The sequence below is a fragment of the Nematostella vectensis genome, chromosome 13 (genome assembly GCF_932526225.1).
Source record: "Nematostella vectensis chromosome 13, jaNemVect1.1, whole genome shotgun sequence".
NCBI lineage: Eukaryota > Metazoa > Cnidaria > Anthozoa > Actiniaria > Edwardsiidae > Nematostella > Nematostella vectensis.
In genome coordinates, this window is record NC_064046.1 from 3757398 (window position 1) to 3777189 (window position 19792).

A 19792-nucleotide genomic window follows, 5' to 3' on the forward strand; every position below is an offset into this window, starting at 1 on the left:
TATAGGGACGTTCGTCAAATTTACCTATGCGGACGCAAATATCGAGAAATTGAGCACCTGACATACTGGGACGTTACGAATACGGGTCTGTGGGAGACGAGGGGGACCCAGACTGATCAATTTATTTCTGTAGGAGGGGAGGGTTGGCAACAAAAGTTCACATAACCTATACGGATGCTCATAACAAGCAACTGAGCGCCTGACATATAGGGAAGTGACGAATACGAGTCCGTGAGAGACAAGAGGACCAAACCGATCAATTTATAATTTTTGGGAGGGGCCGGGGGGTGGGTGCCAAAAGTTCACATGAGCTATACGGACGCTCATAACAAGCAACTGAGCGCCTGACATATATATAGGGACGTTACGAATACGAGCACGTGGGAGACAAGGGGGAACACACTGATTAATTTATACTTTGTAGGGGGGGGGGTCACTGTGTTCTTCCACGTTTCACAGGGACTGGTATATGTTAGGTGCTCAAGTTGCTTGTTATGAGCGTCCGTATAGGCCATATGGACTTTCGGCACCAACCCCCCCTTCCACAATATATAAATTGATCAGTGTGTTCCCCCTTGTCTCCCATGGACTCGTATTCGTAACGTCCCTATATGTCAGGCGCTCAGTAGCTTGATATTTGCGTCCGTATAGGTAATTTTGACGAACGTTCCTATATGTCACGCGTTCCTATTTGTCACGTACCTATATGTCACGCGTCCCTATGTGTCACGCGTCCCTATATGTCACGCGTCCCTATATGTCACGCGTCCCTATTTGTTACGTACCTATATGTCAGGTAGTGCTACGATACACCAAAAACTGGTGGTACTAGATCACGACAGTTTAAGCTTTTTAATTCTACAGGTAGTGCTACGGATATAACTGATTCCGACCTGTAAATCAGCCAATCAGAGCGCGCGTAGTTTTGTTGATAACATGGTATCCCCATTCTGAGCCTTAACGGTTTGTTCTATAAAAGAATTAATTGTCCTTTTAAAATGTACAGACTTCCGTTTTTTTCATCTTTTCTTGACTGCGACGTTACTGATAACACTCGATCTGTCCGTCAAGTCTTTCATGCCTAACCAAATATACAAGCCATCTCTCCCCGAGATTCCATGTCCCACAGAGCAGCCCAAGCAAGGTACAATACGACACAAGGAGCGTCGGAAACCCCGGTTCATTACCGTAAACACCAAAGGGTTGTACACTACAGATGCTTTAGCCATTAGTTCGGGGATTTCCGCGAAACCTTGAGATAGGGCCGGCGCCCGCTGTACCATGGCAATTACACTGACGACACAGTAAGGCGACCAGCTGATGACGAACGAGATGATTGACACAATAATCATGCGTGCAATACGTAAGTGTGCACGCCGACGCCGAGATGTGATGGAAATAAAGGCTGGTGGAAGAGGCTGAGAACGAAGGAACCTAGGAAACATGATAACGAGAGTTGAGAAGACGATGCAAATAAAGGCTGGTGGAACAGGCTGAGAACGAAGGAACCTAGCAAACATGATAACGACAGTTGAGAAGACGATGCAAATAAAGGCTGGTGGAACAGGCTGAGAACGAAGGAACCTAGCAAACATGATAACGACAGTTGAGAAGACGATGCCAATAAAGGCTGGTGGAACAGGCTGAAAACGAAGGAACCTAGGAAACATGATAACGAGAGCTTAGAAGACGATGCAAATAAATGCTGGTGGAACAGGCTGAGAACGAAGGAACCTAGGAAACATGATAACGAGAGTTGAGAAGACGATGCAAAGAAAGGCTGGTGGAACAGGATGAGAACGAAGGAACCTAGAAAACATGATAACGAGAGTTGAGAAGACGATGCAAATAAAGGCTGGTGGAACAGGCTAAGAACGAAGGAACCTAGGAAACATGATAACGAGAGTTGAGAAGACGATGCAAATAAAGGCTGGTGGAACAGGCTGAGAACGAAGGAACCTAGGAAACATGATAACGAGAGTTGAGAAGACGATGCAAATAAAGGCTGGTGGAACAGGCTGAGAACGAAGGAACCTAGCAAACATGATAACGACAGTTGAGAAGACGATGCAAATAAAGGCTGGTGGAACAGGCTGAGAACGAAGGAACCTAGGAAACATGATAACGAGAGTTGAGAAGACGATGCAAATAAAGGCTGGTGGAACTGGCTGAGAACGAAGGAACCTAGGAAACATGATAACGAGAGTTGAGAAGACGATGCAAATAAAGGCTGGTGGAACAGGCTGAGAACTAAGGAACCTAGGAAACATGATAACGAGAGTTGAGAAGACGATGCAAATAAAGGCTGGTGGAACAGGCTGAGAACGAAGGAACCTAGGAAACATGATAACGAGAGTTTAGAAGACGATCAAATAAAGGCTGGTGGAACAGGCTGAGAACGAAGGAACCTAGGAAACATGATAACGAGAGCTTAGAAGACGATGCAAATAAAGGCTGGTGGAACAGGCTGAGAACGAAGGAACCTAGGAAACATGATAACGGGAGTTGAGAAGACGATGCAAATAAAGGCTGGTGGAACAGGCTGAGAACGAAGGAACCTAGCAAACATGATAACGAGAGTTGAGAAGACGATGCAAATAAAGGCTGGTGGAACAGGCTGAGAACGAAGGAACCTAGGAAGGATAATAACGAGAGTTGAGAAGACGATCAAATAAAGGCTGGTGGAACAGGCTGAGAACGAAGGGACCTAGGAAACATGATAACGAGAGTTGAGAAGACGATGCAAATAAAGGCTGGTGGAACAGGCTGAGAACGAAGGAACCTAGGAAACATGATAACGAGAGTTTAGAAGACGATGCAAATAAATGCTGGTGGAACAGGCTGAGAACTAAGGAACCTAGGAAACATGATAACGAGAGTTGAGAAGACGATGCAAATAAAGGCTGGTGGAACAGGCTGAAAACGAAGGAACCTAGGAAACATGATAACGAGAGCTTAGAAGACGATGCAAATAAATGCTGGTGGAACAGGCTGAGAACGAAGGAACCTAGGAAACATGATAACGAGAGTTGAGAAGACGATGCAAAGAAAGGCTGGTGGAACAGGCTGAGAACGAAGGAACCTAGGAAACATGATAACGAGAGTTGAGAAGACGATGCAAATAAAGGCTGGTGGAACAGGCTGAGAACGAAGGAACCTAGGAAACATGATAACGAGAGTTGAGAAGACGATGCAAATAAAGGCTGGTGGAACAGGCTGAGAACGAAGGAACCTAGGAAACATGATAACGAGAGTTGAGAAGACGATGCAAATAAAGGCTGGTGGAACAGGCTGAGAACAAAGGAACCTAGCAAACATGATAACGAGATTTGAGAAGACGATGCAAATAAAGGCTGGTGGAACAGGCTGAGAACGAAGGAACCTAGGAAACATGATAGCGAGAGTTGAGAAGACGATGCAAATAAAGGCTGGTGGAACTGGCTGAGAACGAAGGAACCTAGGAAACATGATAACGAGAGTTGAGAAGACGATGCAAATAAAGGCTGGTGGAACAGGCTGAGAACTAAGGAACCTAGGAAACATGATAACGAGAGTTGAGAAGACGATGCAAATAAAGGCTGGTGGAACAGGCTGAGAACGAAGGAACCTTGGAAACATGATAACGAGAGTTTAGAAGACGATCAAATAAAGGCTGGTGGGACAGGCTGAGAACGAAGGAACCTAGGAAACATGATAACGGGAGTTGAGAAGACGATGCAAATAAAGGCTGGTGGAACAGGCTGAGAACGAAGGAACCTAGCAAACATGATAACGAGAGTTGAGAAGACGATGCAAATAAAGGCTGGTGGAACAGGCTGAGAACGAAGGAACCTAGGAAACATGATAGCGAGAGTTGAGAAGACGATGCAAATAAAGGCTGGTGGAACAGGCTGAAAACGAAGGAACCTAGGAAACATGATAACGGGAGTTGAGAAGACGATGCAAATAAAGGCTGGTGGAACAGGCTGAGAACGAAGGAACCTAGCAAACATGATAACGACAGTTGAGAAGACGATGCCAATAAAGGCTGGTGGAACAGGCTGAGAACGAAGGAACCTAGGAAGGATAATAACGAGAGTTGAGAAGACGATCAAATAAAGGCTGGTGGAACAGGCTGAGAACGAAGGGACCTAGGAAACATGATAACGAGAGTTGAGAAGACGATGCAAATAAAGGCTGGTGGAACAGGCTGAGAACGAAGGAACCTAGGAAACATGATAACGAGAGTTGAGAAGACGATGCAAATAAAGGCTGGTGGAACAGGCTGAGAACGAAGGAACCTAGCAAACATGATAACGACAGTTGAGAAGACGATGCAAATAAAGGCTGGTGGAACAGGCTGAGAACGAAGGAACCTAGGAAACATGATAACGAGAGTTGAGAAGACGATGCAAATAAAGGCTGGTGGAACTGGCTGAGAACGAAGGAACCTAGGAAACATGATAACGAGAGTTGAGAAGACGATGCAAATAAAGGCTGGTGGAACAGGCTGAGAACTAAGGAACCTAGGAAACATGATAACGAGAGTTGAGAAGACGATGCAAATAAAGGCTGGTGGAACAGGCTGAGAACGAAGGAACCTAGGAAACATGATAACGAGAGTTTAGAAGACGATCAAATAAAGGCTGGTGGAACAGGCTGAGAACGAAGGAACCTAGGAAACATGATAACGAGAGCTTAGAAGACGATGCAAATAAAGGCTGGTGGAACAGGCTGAGAACGAAGGAACCTAGGAAACATGATAACGGGAGTTGAGAAGACGATGCAAATAAAGGCTGGTGGAACAGGCTGAGAACGAAGGAACCTAGCAAACATGATAACGAGAGTTGAGAAGACGATGCAAATAAAGGCTGGTGGAACAGGCTGAGAACGAAGGAACCTAGGAAGGATAATAACGAGAGTTGAGAAGACGATCAAATAAAGGCTGGTGGAACAGGCTGAGAACGAAGGGACCTAGGAAACATGATAACGAGAGTTGAGAAGACGATGCAAATAAAGGCTGGTGGAACAGGCTGAGAACGAAGGAACCTAGGAAACATGATAACGAGAGTTTAGAAGACGATGCAAATAAATGCTGGTGGAACAGGCTGAGAACTAAGGAACCTAGGAAACATGATAACGAGAGTTGAGAAGACGATGCAAATAAAGGCTGGTGGAACAGGCTGAAAACGAAGGAACCTAGGAAACATGATAACGAGAGCTTAGAAGACGATGCAAATAAATGCTGGTGGAACAGGCTGAGAACGAAGGAACCTAGGAAACATGATAACGAGAGTTGAGAAGACGATGCAAAGAAAGGCTGGTGGAACAGGCTGAGAACGAAGGAACCTAGGAAACATGATAACGAGAGTTTAGAAGACGATCAAATAAAGGCTGGTGGGACAGGCTGAGAACGAAGGGACCTAGGAAACATGATAACGAGAGTTGAGAAGACGATGCAAATAAAGGCTGGTGGAACAGGCTGAGAACGAAGGAACCTAGGAAACATGATAACGAGAGTTGAGAAGACGATGCAAATAAAGGCTGGTGGAACAGGCTGAGAACGAAGGAACCTAGCAAACATGATAACGACAGTTGAGAAGACGATGCAAATAAAGGCTGGTGGAACAGGCTGAGAACGAAGGAACCTAGGAAACATGATAACGAGAGTTGAGAAGACGATGCAAATAAAGGCTGGTGGAACTGGCTGAGAACGAAGGAACCTAGGAAACATGATAACGAGAGTTGAGAAGACGATGCAAATAAAGGCTGGTGGAACAGGCTGAGAACTAAGGAACCTAGGAAACATGATAACGAGAGTTGAGAAGACGATGCAAATAAAGGCTGGTGGAACAGGCTGAGAACGAAGGAACCTAGGAAACATGATAACGAGAGTTTAGAAGACGATCAAATAAAGGCTGGTGGAACAGGCTGAGAACGAAGGAACCTAGGAAACATGATAACGAGAGCTTAGAAGACGATGCAAATAAAGGCTGGTGGAACAGGCTGAGAACGAAGGAACCTAGGAAACATGATAACGGGAGTTGAGAAGACGATGCAAATAAAGGCTGGTGGAACAGGCTGAGAACGAAGGAACCTAGCAAACATGATAACGAGAGTTGAGAAGACGATGCAAATAAAGGCTGGTGGAACAGGCTGAGAACGAAGGAACCTAGGAAGGATAATAACGAGAGTTGAGAAGACGATCAAATAAAGGCTGGTGGAACAGGCTGAGAACGAAGGGACCTAGGAAACATGATAACGAGAGTTGAGAAGACGATGCAAATAAAGGCTGGTGGAACAGGCTGAGAACGAAGGAACCTAGGAAACATGATAACGAGAGTTTAGAAGACGATGCAAATAAATGCTGGTGGAACAGGCTGAGAACTAAGGAACCTAGGAAACATGATAACGAGAGTTGAGAAGACGATGCAAATAAAGGCTGGTGGAACAGGCTGAAAACGAAGGAACCTAGGAAACATGATAACGAGAGCTTAGAAGACGATGCAAATAAATGCTGGTGGAACAGGCTGAGAACGAAGGAACCTAGGAAACATGATAACGAGAGTTGAGAAGACGATGCAAAGAAAGGCTGGTGGAACAGGCTGAGAACGAAGGAACCTAGGAAACATGATAACGAGAGTTGAGAAGACGATGCAAATAAAGGCTGGTGGAACAGGCTGAGAACGAAGGAACCTAGGAAACATGATAACGAGAGTTGAGAAGACGATGCAAATAAAGGCTGGTGGAACAGGCTGAGAACGAAGGAACCTAGGAAACATGATAACGAGAGTTGAGAAGACGATGCAAATAAAGGCTGGTGGAACAGGCTGAGAACAAAGGAACCTAGCAAACATGATAACGAGATTTGAGAAGACGATGCAAATAAAGGCTGGTGGAACAGGCTGAGAACGAAGGAACCTAGGAAACATGATAGCGAGAGTTGAGAAGACGATGCAAATAAAGGCTGGTGGAACTGGCTGAGAACGAAGGAACCTAGGAAACATGATAACGAGAGTTGAGAAGACGATGCAAATAAAGGCTGGTGGAACAGGCTGAGAACTAAGGAACCTAGGAAACATGATAACGAGAGTTGAGAAGACGATGCAAATAAAGGCTGGTGGAACAGGCTGAGAACGAAGGAACCTTGGAAACATGATAACGAGAGTTTAGAAGACGATCAAATAAAGGCTGGTGGGACAGGCTGAGAACGAAGGAACCTAGGAAACATGATAACGGGAGTTGAGAAGACGATGCAAATAAAGGCTGGTGGAACAGGCTGAGAACGAAGGAACCTAGCAAACATGATAACGAGAGTTGAGAAGACGATGCAAATAAAGGCTGGTGGAACAGGCTGAGAACGAAGGAACCTAGGAAGGATATTAACGAGAGTTGAGAAGACGATCAAATAAAGGCTGGTGGAACAGGCTGAGAACGAAGGAACCTAGGAAACATGATAACGAGAGTTGAGAAGACGATGCAAATAAAGGCTGGTGGAACAGGCTGAGAACGAAGGAACCTAGGAAACATGATAACGAGAGTTGAGAAGACGATGCAAATAAAGGCTGGTGGAACAGGCTGAGAACGAAGGAACCTAGGAAGGATAATAATGAGAGTTTAGAAGACGTGCCAATAAAGGCTGGTGGAACAGGCTGAAAACGAAGGAACCTAGGAAACATGATAACGGGAGTTGAGAAGACGATGCAAATAAAGGCTGGTGGAACAGGCTGAGAACGAAGGAACCTAGCAAACATGATAACGAGAGTTGAGAAGACGATGCAAATAAAGGCTGGTGGAACAGGCTGAGAACGAAGGAACCTAGGAAGGATAATAACGAGAGTTGAGAAGACGATCAAATAAAGGCTGGTGGAACAGGCTGAGAACGAAGGAACCTAGGAAACATGATAGCGAGAGTTGAGAAGACGAGCGAGAGACCCCAAAAAGGCAGGCAGGCAGGCGCTCATTCAGGCGCGGCAGGCAGCCTACGTACCTGAAAATGTTTAAGTAGCAAGCAGAAATAATACCAACAGGAATGACAAACCCCACGATCAAAAGCACGATGTTGTAGGACAAAGTAGACGCGTTCTGGGTCTCCCAGTCGGGCCCACAGCTAACCTTTGCCGCACCGGGCACAAACTTTGACCATCCCACTAGAGGCGGTAACATGGTCAAGATACCATACGTCCAGATCGCACAGAGGCTACCAAACAGATATTTACACGATAACCTCTTCTTCACAATAGGGTGCGTGATGGTATTCCGCATCACTATGCTCATGGCTGTAAGAGTAATGATCGCCGCAATTCCGGTTGCGCCATTTATAAACGCCGTCCATTGACATTGGGAATCTCCCTCCTTCATTCGAATGCCCGTAAAATTGGCTATTATAGCCACAGGGTACCCAAGCGCGATGATGATCAAGTCCAGCACGGCCACGTTGATCATAAAAGGTGTGATAACTTTGGAGCGATGCTCTCGACGCATTAACACGATGATAGTGAGGATATTTCCCGTCAAGCCAGTCGTTAGTATGAGGGACATTACTACGCCGTACGCTACCAGCCCCTCGCTTCCCCATGGGGTTGTGGAGTTAGCCTCATTCCATGATGAACTAACACCAGGCATGTCAGAGCTTAATCTTTGTCCACATTTTATTTTTTCAGGTTCCACTTGTCATTTTCTCACGTTATGATGACAACACAGTGGTTAAATATTTTTCATGGATATCCGTTATTTTTTGGTCAAGTTATGGTCGCAACTCGTGTCATCATTGAATCCCTGTTGATAAAAGTGCAAAAGTTATTAGAGAACCGACCAGTTGAACCACCAGAAACCAATTTCATAAATCCGCATCAGTTACAAGAAATTTGGAATAGGCCTGTACAGGACCCGAAATGATCTCCAAAAGTACCCCAACTGATCCTCTGACCCGTGACGATACCGAGGAGTCCCCGAAATCAACCCCAAGGAATTGTGTAATAGTGGAAGAAAATGGTGCAACATCGTTCAAATTTATTGAACATTTTTGAAATTTGGCACAGTGATAGAGAATTTCGCACTGAGCAATTCTGGATATGGACCCACCCCCAAAAATGTATATTTACAGTTTTATAGAGATGGAATTAATTTCCCTAAAAACCTGAATAAAACCAATACCTTTCTTTTTACGGTCACAAAACTTAACTCAGTGATGGATATTAACATAAACTACAGTTTAACGAAAAAATAAACCACGCTCCCTTGATACTTACATTTTTAGGGGTGGAATAACCCTTAAATCAGCATTAAAACCAATACTATTTATTGTACAACTTTCAAACTCCACATAATTGTAGTATTCTTTACAAAACTTTATTCGAGATATGAACCCACGCCCAGATATGAGTACTTACAGTTATACTAGAGATAATAAGAAATATTGCAATAAGCATATTGCTTAGAGTGCCTTTCAATACAAACTAAGAGCTAAGAATCCATATACTAACTCATAATGGTATATTGCAAGATATCCCCAACTGTATAGCCACGCCCTTATTGTTCTTACAATTATACTAGAGATGGCACGAAGGAGTTAAATTGCATATATAGTTTGCCTTTCAATACGAGCTACAAATCCACATGCTTACTTATATTGGTATATTACCGTATATAATCAGTTGCATTACCACGCCCCTGTATTTACAGTTATACTAGAGATGACGGGAATGGAGGTATATTGTCGCTTTTACAAAGTGCCTTCCAATACGCATTTCAAGCTTAAAAATCAATATACTCGCCGATATTGGTATATTGCAGGATATAGTTAAATGTATAACCATGTTCTTATAGTACTTACAATAGTTGATAGAAAGAACGTCCTTCCATTCGAACTGCACGTAACAATTGTACATACTAACACAGTTTCACAAATTGTTGGTCTATCAAAATTCAAAAAACGTGCAGGGCATTGCCCATATGACATTAACAGTTCTAGATGAGATGAAACAAATTGAACCTTTTTTTAAAAAAAAACAAAGCTGGGGAGCTGAAATTAATAGAGATTGTTGAATTTAAGATAATCATTAAGTTCACCGCAACACCAATAATAAACAAAGAATAGGCAATATACTGAAGAATACTTTATTGGGGTGGGGTCGCATAAGCATGTGGGTTGTTCAACCCACATGATCAATATCTGTTCCTGTGTCCACCGGAGAAGCACTTTTGATAGAAAAAAAAAACGTTTCAGTGAGCTATTTATTTTTTTAGTTTCAAGAACCCAATTCAATTCTTACCTGTCTCTGTTTCATTGCCACTCACAGTCACCACCGCACCTGCACAGAGCAGTGCATTTAAGCCCCGTCTTGATGCACCTGCAACTCCTTCTGCAGCCTTTATCGGGCTGGCAGCCGCACTCTTCCAGCTTGATACAGGTTGACATTGGAGGGAGCAGGCTCCAAAGAGGACGCCAGGTGCCATTGTCGGAGGATTCCACCCTAGGATGCCGCTCTCTTGCAGTGCTGTAGAAGGGCGGCGAATGTAGGCGGGTTTTCCTCCCGCGGGATAGGCGGGATCTCTTCGCAACCATCTCCTTCCGGGCGTCGTTCACCGATTAGAGCTGGCTCATCTTGGAGTAGAGGAGGACAACAAAGCGTTAAAGGGTGCCGATGCTTGCCAGAACGGTTTCCTTGTTCGAAAGGTCCGATAAGGCACTCAAAGCCGATGAGACCTCTGGGAAAGCCTCCCAGACATTCCACGCATTCGTTTTACCTTTTCCACGAAAAAACGAGGTCTGGTCACATGAATAAAAGTTTGAGCGAAGACATTATCATAGGCAGTTCTGAATTAATTGATCATGGAACAAGTCAAATAAAAAATAATCGATGATGCACGTTACTACTCCATAGTCTTGAAACAAATACGTCCTAGGCCTAGAGCTTCATAATAGCAAGTACTTTGCGAAAATACTAAAAAGTGATATTAACAGGTTTGATAATGCATAACGTACGAAAAAAAGACGATTTTGATTTCGTAAAAGGTCTGTGTCTTTTTACAACTAGCACATACAGTATGCATGCTTGGTATTTCAACTTTTTACAAAGAAGTTATACCTTTTTTTCTGCATTTGATTTGTACTGGGAGTAGCTCTTCCTACCGTTGTGACTGGCAGGTTGATAGTGCTCCATTTTGAATATGCAGTGCTCCGATTACTCTCTCAACACCTCCCTCGCCATTCCTTCAACGTCGCAATTATTCACCACACTTGGACCCGGAGAAGTCCAATTCACAGCTAATATGATAACAATTATCTCATTTCCGATAGCACTGTAAGTACACTTGTCACCTCGTAGTATTATATACGCAACAAGATCACTCCTGTCGACAACAATTCTGTGCTTTTATTGATCATTATTAGCGTGCTATATGTATGGTATATATTACGCTTATGCTGTCTCTAGTATAATTGTAAGTTCTATATGGGCGTGGTTATACGCTCGACTATATCCTGCAATATACCAATTTAAATATGTGGATTTGTAGCTCGCAGTTCGTATTGAAAGGCACTCTATATAAGCGATATACCTTCTTCAATCTCTAGTATAACTGTAAGTACAATAGGGGCGTGGCTATACGGATGGGAATACCTTGCCATATACCATTATGAGTTAGTATATGTAATCTTAGCCCTCAGTTTGTATTGAAAAGGCACTCTATATAAGCAATTTGCCTCTCATCTCTAGTATAACTGTAAGTACTCACATCTGGGCGTGGGTACGTATCTCGAATGAAGTTTTGTAAAGAGTATAACAATTATGTGGAGTTTGAAAGTTGTACAATAAATGGTATTGGGTTTAATGCTGATTAAAGGAAATAACTTGTTCCATCCCTAAAACTGTAAGTATGAATGGGGCGTGGTTTATTTTTTCGTTAATTGTAGGTTATGTTAATATCCATAACTGGGTTAAGTTTTGTGACCGTAACATGAAAAGTATTGGTTTTATTCAGGTTTTAAAGAAAATTAATTCCACCTCTATAAAACTGTAAGTATGCATTTTTGGGGGGTGGGTCCATATCCAGAATTGCTCAGTGTGAGTTTCACTATCACTGTGTCAAATTTCATAAATGTTCCATAAAATTGAACGATCCGCCACTTTTCATGCACCATTTTCTTGCACTATAATGGACAAAGGGAAAGCAGAAGAAATACTTGCAATTCTTGAAGCATAATAAAGGGTAAACAGCGACTCGGTTTCTAAACAACGTGACTTAAAAATATTAAAATCCAATATAATACTTCTATTTATTACATTGCCCGGCATCAAACCCATAAACAGAGTCCAAAACAAATACACAACTTTAAATTGCTACTGAAAGGAATACAGCATAAAGCATACAGCATAGCACAGCTTTGCTCAGGTCAACCAAACATTCTTGGGGATCGTTTCGGGTCCCGGGATCAGTTGGGGTACTCTTGGGGATCGTTTCGGGTCCCGGGATCAGTTGGGGTACTTTTGGGGATCGTTTCGGGTCCCGGGATCAGTTGGGGTACTTTGGGGGATCGTTTCGGGTCCCGAGATCAGTTGGGGTACTTTTGGGGATCGTTTCGGGTCCCGGGATCAGTTGGGGTACTTTTGGGGATCGTTTCGGGTCCCGGGATCAGTTGGGGTACTTTTGGGGATCGTTTCGGGTCCCGGGATCAGTTGGGGTACTTTTGGGGATCGTTTCGGGTCCCGGGATCAGTTGGGGTACTTTTGGGGATCGTTTCGGGTCCCGGGATCAGTTGGGGTACTTTTGGGGATCGTTTCGGGTCCTGGGATCAGTTGGGGTACTTTTGGGGATCGTTTCGGGTCCCGGGATCAGTTGGGGTACTTTTGGGGATCGTTTCGGGTCCCGGGATCAGTTGGGGTACTTTTGGGGATCGTTTCGGGTCCTGGGATCAGTTGGGGTACTTTTGGGGATCGTTTCGGGTCCCGGGATCAGTTGGGGTACTTTTGGGGATCGTTTTCCAAGCAACTTCATAAAGAGTTGCCTCTGTAGGCGTGTGCGCTGTGTTTTTCTGAATCTTCGGACATACAAATTATTAAAAACTTCTCCTTCTTTCTTAAAAACATCTTTTCGTAATACATCGACTTTCAACGAATCCAATTTTATTTTCGTTTGGAGGTATTTTCGCTTTGGAGGGGCTAACGTGCTCATTGATATTGGATTTGAGAACCATGTCCATCAAGAGTTTTCTTGGTCAAAAACATTTTCCACTCGGCGATCAAAATCCTGTTTAACAGCCGCCAGGTATTAATTTTTCGCTTGAGCAACACCACGCAGAGTTTTTTAAGTAGTAGAAGCCTGATTAAAGAGAAGAACTGCACTGAAATAAATGTCCCCGCACGTTTCGCACGACGATCCTCAAAACTCCTCAAAAGAGCTCTTGAATGAAAAAAAGCGGCAAAAATTTCCACTTGATCCAAATCCTGTCTACCAACCGCCATATGTACTTATTTTGTCACACTAAGAAGTCTTTGCACACCGTTATCGAAATAAAAAGGCTAAGGAAAACCCTGTGAAAAGAAGAGCTCAAAGAGCTGTCCTCTTACCTTGGCATGGTACATACTTTAGCGCGTGAATGACCGCACGTACATCGCAAGCGAGCACATGACATGAGCACAGGCTACCCAAGTCCTACTTGCGATTAGTCTGAACTTTTTTATTTACAGGGGTTACGTGAAACAAATATTTCGATACCCCGGCAGGATGTTACAAATAATAACAAATGACCACAGGCAAAGTCATTTTGATTATATTTTTAAGTATTTACTACTTTTTCTCATCCTGCAAAAGTCAACTTAGATGGGCTGCCTGTGTTTTGAGCGCGAAATCTCCGAGAGCGCGCGCGTCATCTCTTTCAAACACTCCAACTCCGAGGACACTGCAAACGACTTGAGTGAACAAAACTATGGTAATGGCAAAACTTCCCTTCAAATATAGCAATATAAAGCACAACAACGCTTTTAAAATGCCAACGAAAGCTAAAAGAGAATCGTGGGTGAAGAAAGACTGAAGAAATACAAAGTAAATGCTGGTACTGGTAGGATGGCACATTTCTTTCAAGCAAAAATCAAGCAAGACACTGCAGTGCATGCAAAACGGACGCTTGTCGATGTGTGACTGAAAAACATAAATTCTGGGACAGAGAGGATCCAATGTTTCAAGATGATGGTTAATTTCTCTTTCATCAAACTTAGTTAGAAATAGAAGAAGTCAGGGGAAAAAAGTGAAGAAGCGCTTGTCAAGTTTCCGTGGCCTTCGATCCTATATCGATGATGAATGTCTCTTGTGTTGGGTGAATAACTCCACCCTCCCCTCCCTACAAAGTATAAATTGATCAGTGTGTTCCCCCCTTGTCTCCCACGGACTTGTATTCGTAACGTCCCTATATGTCAGGCGCTCAGTGGCTTGTTATGAGCGTCCGTATAGGTAATTTTGACGAACGTCCCTATTTGTCACGCGTCCCTATATGTAACGTTCCTATATGTCACGCGTCCCTATATCTCAGATAGCGCTACCAACCCCAGTCAGGTTAGCAGCAAAAAACGCGCGAAATTCGCGGGAAACATCCGCTAATGCATCGTTGAAAATGCTAAATTATCCTTATTTTATGTGTAAACAATTATAATGAAACTTAAGGAATTGTAGTCGGAGTTACATCCTAGCTGATGTATGTTTTTTTTTTATACATTATGTAGAACTTGTGAGTAGTTTGGGGTTGTGAATTTTTCGATGCAACCCAAGACTTGGGAACATTGTACTGCCGTCTTGTTTATTTACATTTTCCTAAGTAAAATATCTAATATTATATGTACTTTCTACCATAACACATTTATCAGGCATTAAATAAGTAAAATCGGGGTCTCACTAGGGGCGAATTTTGGCCTTAAAGATAGTACCTGAATGAACCGGTCTCTGAAAATGTATCACGTCATTTTCCTTTCTTTTTGTTTTACTGGGATTGCCGGTGTCTTAACTTTTTACAATAAAATACAAGAGAACAGGAGCCGTCATTTTGTGACGAAAATAAATGTGCCTTACAGTGAAGGGATTTTTTTTCAAAAAAATATTTTTAGATTCACTTTTTGCAGTATCCATTTAGTTAAGTATATTAATCGTTACAAACAAAAACACAAAGGAACGCAATAATTAGGTGGGATATTTGTAATCACTGTAAGTATTTATACAACATTTTACAACAGCTTAGTTCATAATTAAATATATATATATATATAATGCTTCAGTGCAAGCGTTCATATAACAGTGCTCAATACATAGGTGTAGAGCGGGATATATCTTGGTTTGTAGGAAAAAAACACGCGAACTACCGTTTCATCTCTACGGTACTAACAGATTTCAAATTCATCAACTTATAGTTCAGCTTCGATGTCTAGATGTGGAACGACATGACGGAAAAAAATTCGCAATTCGAGATAGAGAAAGAAGACATAATTTCTTACAATGGCCATCGGTTCCTTGTATTCCGGACTGATTTTTGAAACATAAATAACGTGAGGCCGAAATGCACATACCCAGATATTTTTTCCTTGATCATCCTTGCGCTATGTATTAGCTCAGGGACAAAAAGCTCAAATTTCAATGACACTTTACAAAAAGTCGCATCAATTTAAAAAACGTTGAATTTGATATTTTGTTTGCTATTACTCACTAAGTACTTAGAGAAATTTTCCGCCATATTAGATCTGAAATGAGCTTATTTGAAGCGTTAAGTCATTTTTTTTCCGTCATGTCATGTGGAACACGTTTCATGTGTTTGCTTTTCTTTCTTAACTCAGGCGAACAAATTATGATAGACACATTTCAAAAGTCCCAGAACCAATTTCACTGATAGGTTTCCCGTCTCCATACGTCTTCAGTAGCGGATCTAGGGGGAGTGTTTAGGGGGGTTGAATCCCCCCTTGGGCTTCCTGAAAGCATATATAATATATAACGAAAAAATATGTAACCAAAAACACTTGTCAAAACACGATTCGATTTTGATTCCATTGATCTTCCCCATCATCAAACAAACGTTGTTTGTTTCTTTACACTAAGGACCGCCTTAAGGAGAGCTTCATGTCGTTATCTCCAGGCATGTCTATATGCATAGATATCTTGCACAGTAAGCAAGTTTTTCAGAATACTCCTCAGGGTTTTCAAAATGTCTTTTTTTGTGTTTTCGATAATGGCGCTTGCAAGAATTTCTCGTTCAAAACATTGTGCAGGTTGATGACGTCATACCTCCCGACCAATCAAAAATGTTTGCCCAGCAGACGTAACGTTTATAATAGTAAAGTTAACATATCGAGCACAAGTTTGATTAGGGTTTGCCAGAAGAATCACTAAACTACAACTAAGCCTAAAAGTCGAGGAATATTTTGCCAACTAGAAAATCAGGTTATTGTAGGTCTGTTTTATTTTTCCAAACAGTCTTCGCGCGCTTCATGCGCAATCAAAAATGTAGAACTTGGCGCGCAATTTCAATTCAGAGAAATAACCTTTAAGGCCACACTGACATTTCGCCACCAAATTTCTACCTGTCATTAGGTCAAAAACACGCCACTTCGGTTCTCCATTAAGAGAGCTATGAGACGGCTCACAACATAATGAGAGTGCGCTACTATGATTTTTCTCACTTTTTCATTGTCTAGATCTGTGACATCGATAATTTTTTAAGTAAATTTGCAAGATTTCGTGTTTGATTTCCTTGCTGTCACTTAGAATATCTTAAAATATAACAGGGTTCCCGCAAATTCTCCCCAGATTTTTAAAGCCATAATTAAATGACAATGATTGGCAAAGGGGAGTTTTAATAAAAAAGATTTCATGTGTATAAGGTAAAATGTGTAAGGAAAAAAGTTCTCTTCGACAACAAAGCTCAATTAAACTGCATGTTGTAGAAAATTCATGTGTCAGTAAAATAACGATGATATGGTGTGCATAGACGACGGAAAACATTCAATACCGACAACAAAACTCAATTCAGGTTTGCTTGCCCCTTCTCAACAAATATAGAACACTTTGAACTTACTAGGTCGACAATTTAGTGGCATATAGCCACTGCGTAATAATTAAAGCTTTACAAAGATTTTTTTTTAAATGGAAAAATGGAAAAACCGAAGATCATCGAGGTTGTTTTATCGGATTTTTGAAATTCAATAAACTCTACAATATCCCATTCTACTTAGAAATACCTTTTCAACTTCTGGTTTTCTATGCAGTTAACATGCTAGAGGAAACAGCGGTTTTATTCCTCCTTTGGGGGCGCACGCAAAGAACTCTTGGTGTCTCCGAGCATGTACAGCAGTATCGACAATTTGACAGAAGAATAATGTATCTTGTAAGTTACGCCACCCTTTTTGAGGCTTGAACAGTTGTGATTTTTTTTTTTTGCTTCTTTCCGGAAAAGTGTTCGTATTATAAATGTGTTTTATTTATACTTTCGCTTAGGATTAAAATTACTACCCCTCCCTTCTCTGATAAAAAATCATAAGCAGCATAACGAAGAAACGTTTTACCTGAATATACTTACATAACAATGAAGAATGAAGATTGTAAAAGCAGCAAATAGTTGTTTTTGCTATCTCATCATTGCGTCTTTTCAAACTAACGTGTGATTGAAAAAAAAGATGTTATGCTCCTGATTATGGGAAAAATATATTATGAAAAGACATATTTTACAATAACATTCGCATGACATCATTAGGAGATGGAAACGATAAATTCTGTGTATTTTGCTTAAGGTTATCTTTTTAGTAGCTAAAAGCCCTGCTAGCGTTTTGGATTTAGAGTGAAATCATTTTTTTTTTCAGATCATCTTAATAGGACGGCATAAAGATGAACAAGCCTTGCCAAAAACATTCCAAGAAACGAGAGAAGTCATCCTCAGAAACCTAGGGGCATTGACCTCTAACATTCCACTCATGAAGGAACAGTTCACTTACACTCAGCAAGGAACGGAAAAAAAAATCGATGGTGAGCTGTGATTGGTCGCCTCTCGAAGTCGACCAATCACAGACGCGCGTCCCAAACAATGGACCACAAATCTGCATAACCGGCGTTGATTGGCCAAAATTCGAGCAACTTCGTATTCGACGAGCTGCTTTCTGGCCTTACTTCAGCGGTGAGAAACACTTTCGGAGTAGACCCTAAAGAGGTTTCATTAGCGACAGGATCAAGATGTTTTTGCACAACTGCCGACAGGGTTTGGCAAAGGTTTCCCTCCGAGCGACCGCAAAACGAACAACTTGTTTTTTTTTTGTTGTTGTTATCTGGTTCCCACGCAAACTTGGATATAATTTCCAACTGGCTTTTTAGGAGCGGCGCACATTTCGAAGCAGGGAAAGCCGCCTAATCGATATTGTCTTTCCTACAACTGTCTTGAAACCGAGCTGTCAAAACAACGAAATACCAAGAGCGCCGCCCGACATTCAGATCTACGCGCAATGTTTTGCCGCCAAAATTGAGGGATCGACGACTTTTGACAAGGGACACAGGAACCCCGCGCGCTCTGTCACGACGCCTGATTTTTGACTAAGTTCGTTTCTTATGTTCCTAGGGGGTTAATTTCTCTCGAAATTTCTTTCCTAAAGCAATCACCCAAACTAAATAAAACACCGTACCAGTTTTGCCAGCGTCAAGATTCCATATTAAAGGGCATCCATCGTTTGCATTCTAGGCAGGTTCCAATATTTTTTGGAAAATAACTCGAGTGCGTGTTTATAAAGGATTTGACTTGGATTCAGGAATTTTCAAAACAAATTGAAGACTGCCGACCGTGGAGTGTTTTTACTTTCCTTGACCAGCTGCCAGCCATATATGCACATCGTATAAACACAAGTGGTAAGAGATCCGATGGTTGCAATAGTTACTTTACCTTTCCTTCAGTGTTAAGTTTAAAACCTTGCTACTTGTTGTTTGCCAGCTTGATCTCTGGGCTAAGCCGTCAACATTCTAACCCTCTGTTTATTCCCTAAATACTCAGGCTGACTAAAAAAAATTAAATAAATAAAATACTCAGAGCCCTTATTTTTTTTACTTAATTTATAGTACTGCAGTAATAGTTCTCTTTTGTTCCATTTCCTTTATCTTTTTCAATAATTTACAAATTCCCAGTTTGCCCATTCGCACGAGCATTAAATTCAACTGCCACTTGCCTGTCTGCCACTTGTTTCGGAAATTATTTTTATAAGCCTTAAGCTAGTAAGAGGCGGAAATTAAAAATTAGTCAAGCAGGACTCTTGCAATTTCGCAATTTCAGCAATGTTTGGGTGCGAAATAGGCCGACTAATAAATGGGGGGAAAGAGAGAAAATGTAACGAAACTGAAAATGCTTAAAGTAAACTCGGTCGTAAAATGAGCTGAGTAACATTCTATTTTTATTTTTTGCTTATTTAAACCGTGCACTATTTAATATTAACATATAAAGAGGCTCTTTATTAATTCTTTATAGCATTACTCGTTATAATAAAATTGATGTATAGCCGTTGCAAATATCTTGTCCTATGTCATTCTTAATTTTGGGGGGTAACATGCTTAGAAATCTAAGCACACTCGGGGGACTGTATTTTGATGTTTATTCCATAAACATCATACCATGCACGCTCTCTACTGCATGATTACTTGAAATGCACTGAAAAAAAGGGGTTGCTTTTTACAATAATTTTACCGTAAATATAAGCCTGTTTTTATGATTTGGCGCTTTAATACCAGTAAGCATGTTAATCATGGTCTCTTGTAGTGTTTGGTATTTAAGAACTATTCCGCAACAATTGATGACTGATTATTTCAT

At 41.8% G+C, this 19792-nt stretch overlaps 1 protein-coding gene across 1 annotated transcript; it reads right to left on the reverse strand.

Moving 5' to 3' along the window:
- Positions 1–6323: 6323 nt before the first annotated feature.
- Positions 6324–8769, reverse strand: LOC5511312 (visual pigment-like receptor peropsin). Its single transcript, XM_048721035.1, has 5 exons — positions 7970–8769; positions 7648–7797; positions 7424–7573; positions 6835–7050; positions 6324–6375 (listed from the first exon to the last, which is right to left on the reverse strand). Exons 1-5 carry the CDS (start codon positions 8602–8604, stop codon positions 6324–6326), a joined length of 1203 nt encoding a protein of 400 aa, XP_048576992.1. The 5' UTR covers positions 8605–8769.
- Positions 8770–19792: the final 11023 nt, after the last annotated feature.

Bases quoted from the DNA above. Each gene is read 5' to 3' on its own strand.
- LOC5511312 (XM_048721035.1), bottom strand. From the start codon at position 8,604: ATGCCTGGTGTTAGTTCATCATGGAATGAGGCTAACTCCACAACCCCA. The intron at 7,798-7,969 runs GTACGTAGGCTG...TATCCTTCCTAG, and splicing joins TGCTACTTAAACATTTTCAG to GTTCCTTCGTTCTCAGCCTG. The intron at 7,051-7,423 runs GTTCCTTCGTTC...CATGTTTCCTAG, and splicing joins CTCGTTATCATGTTTCCTAG to GTTCCTTAGTTCTCAGCCTG.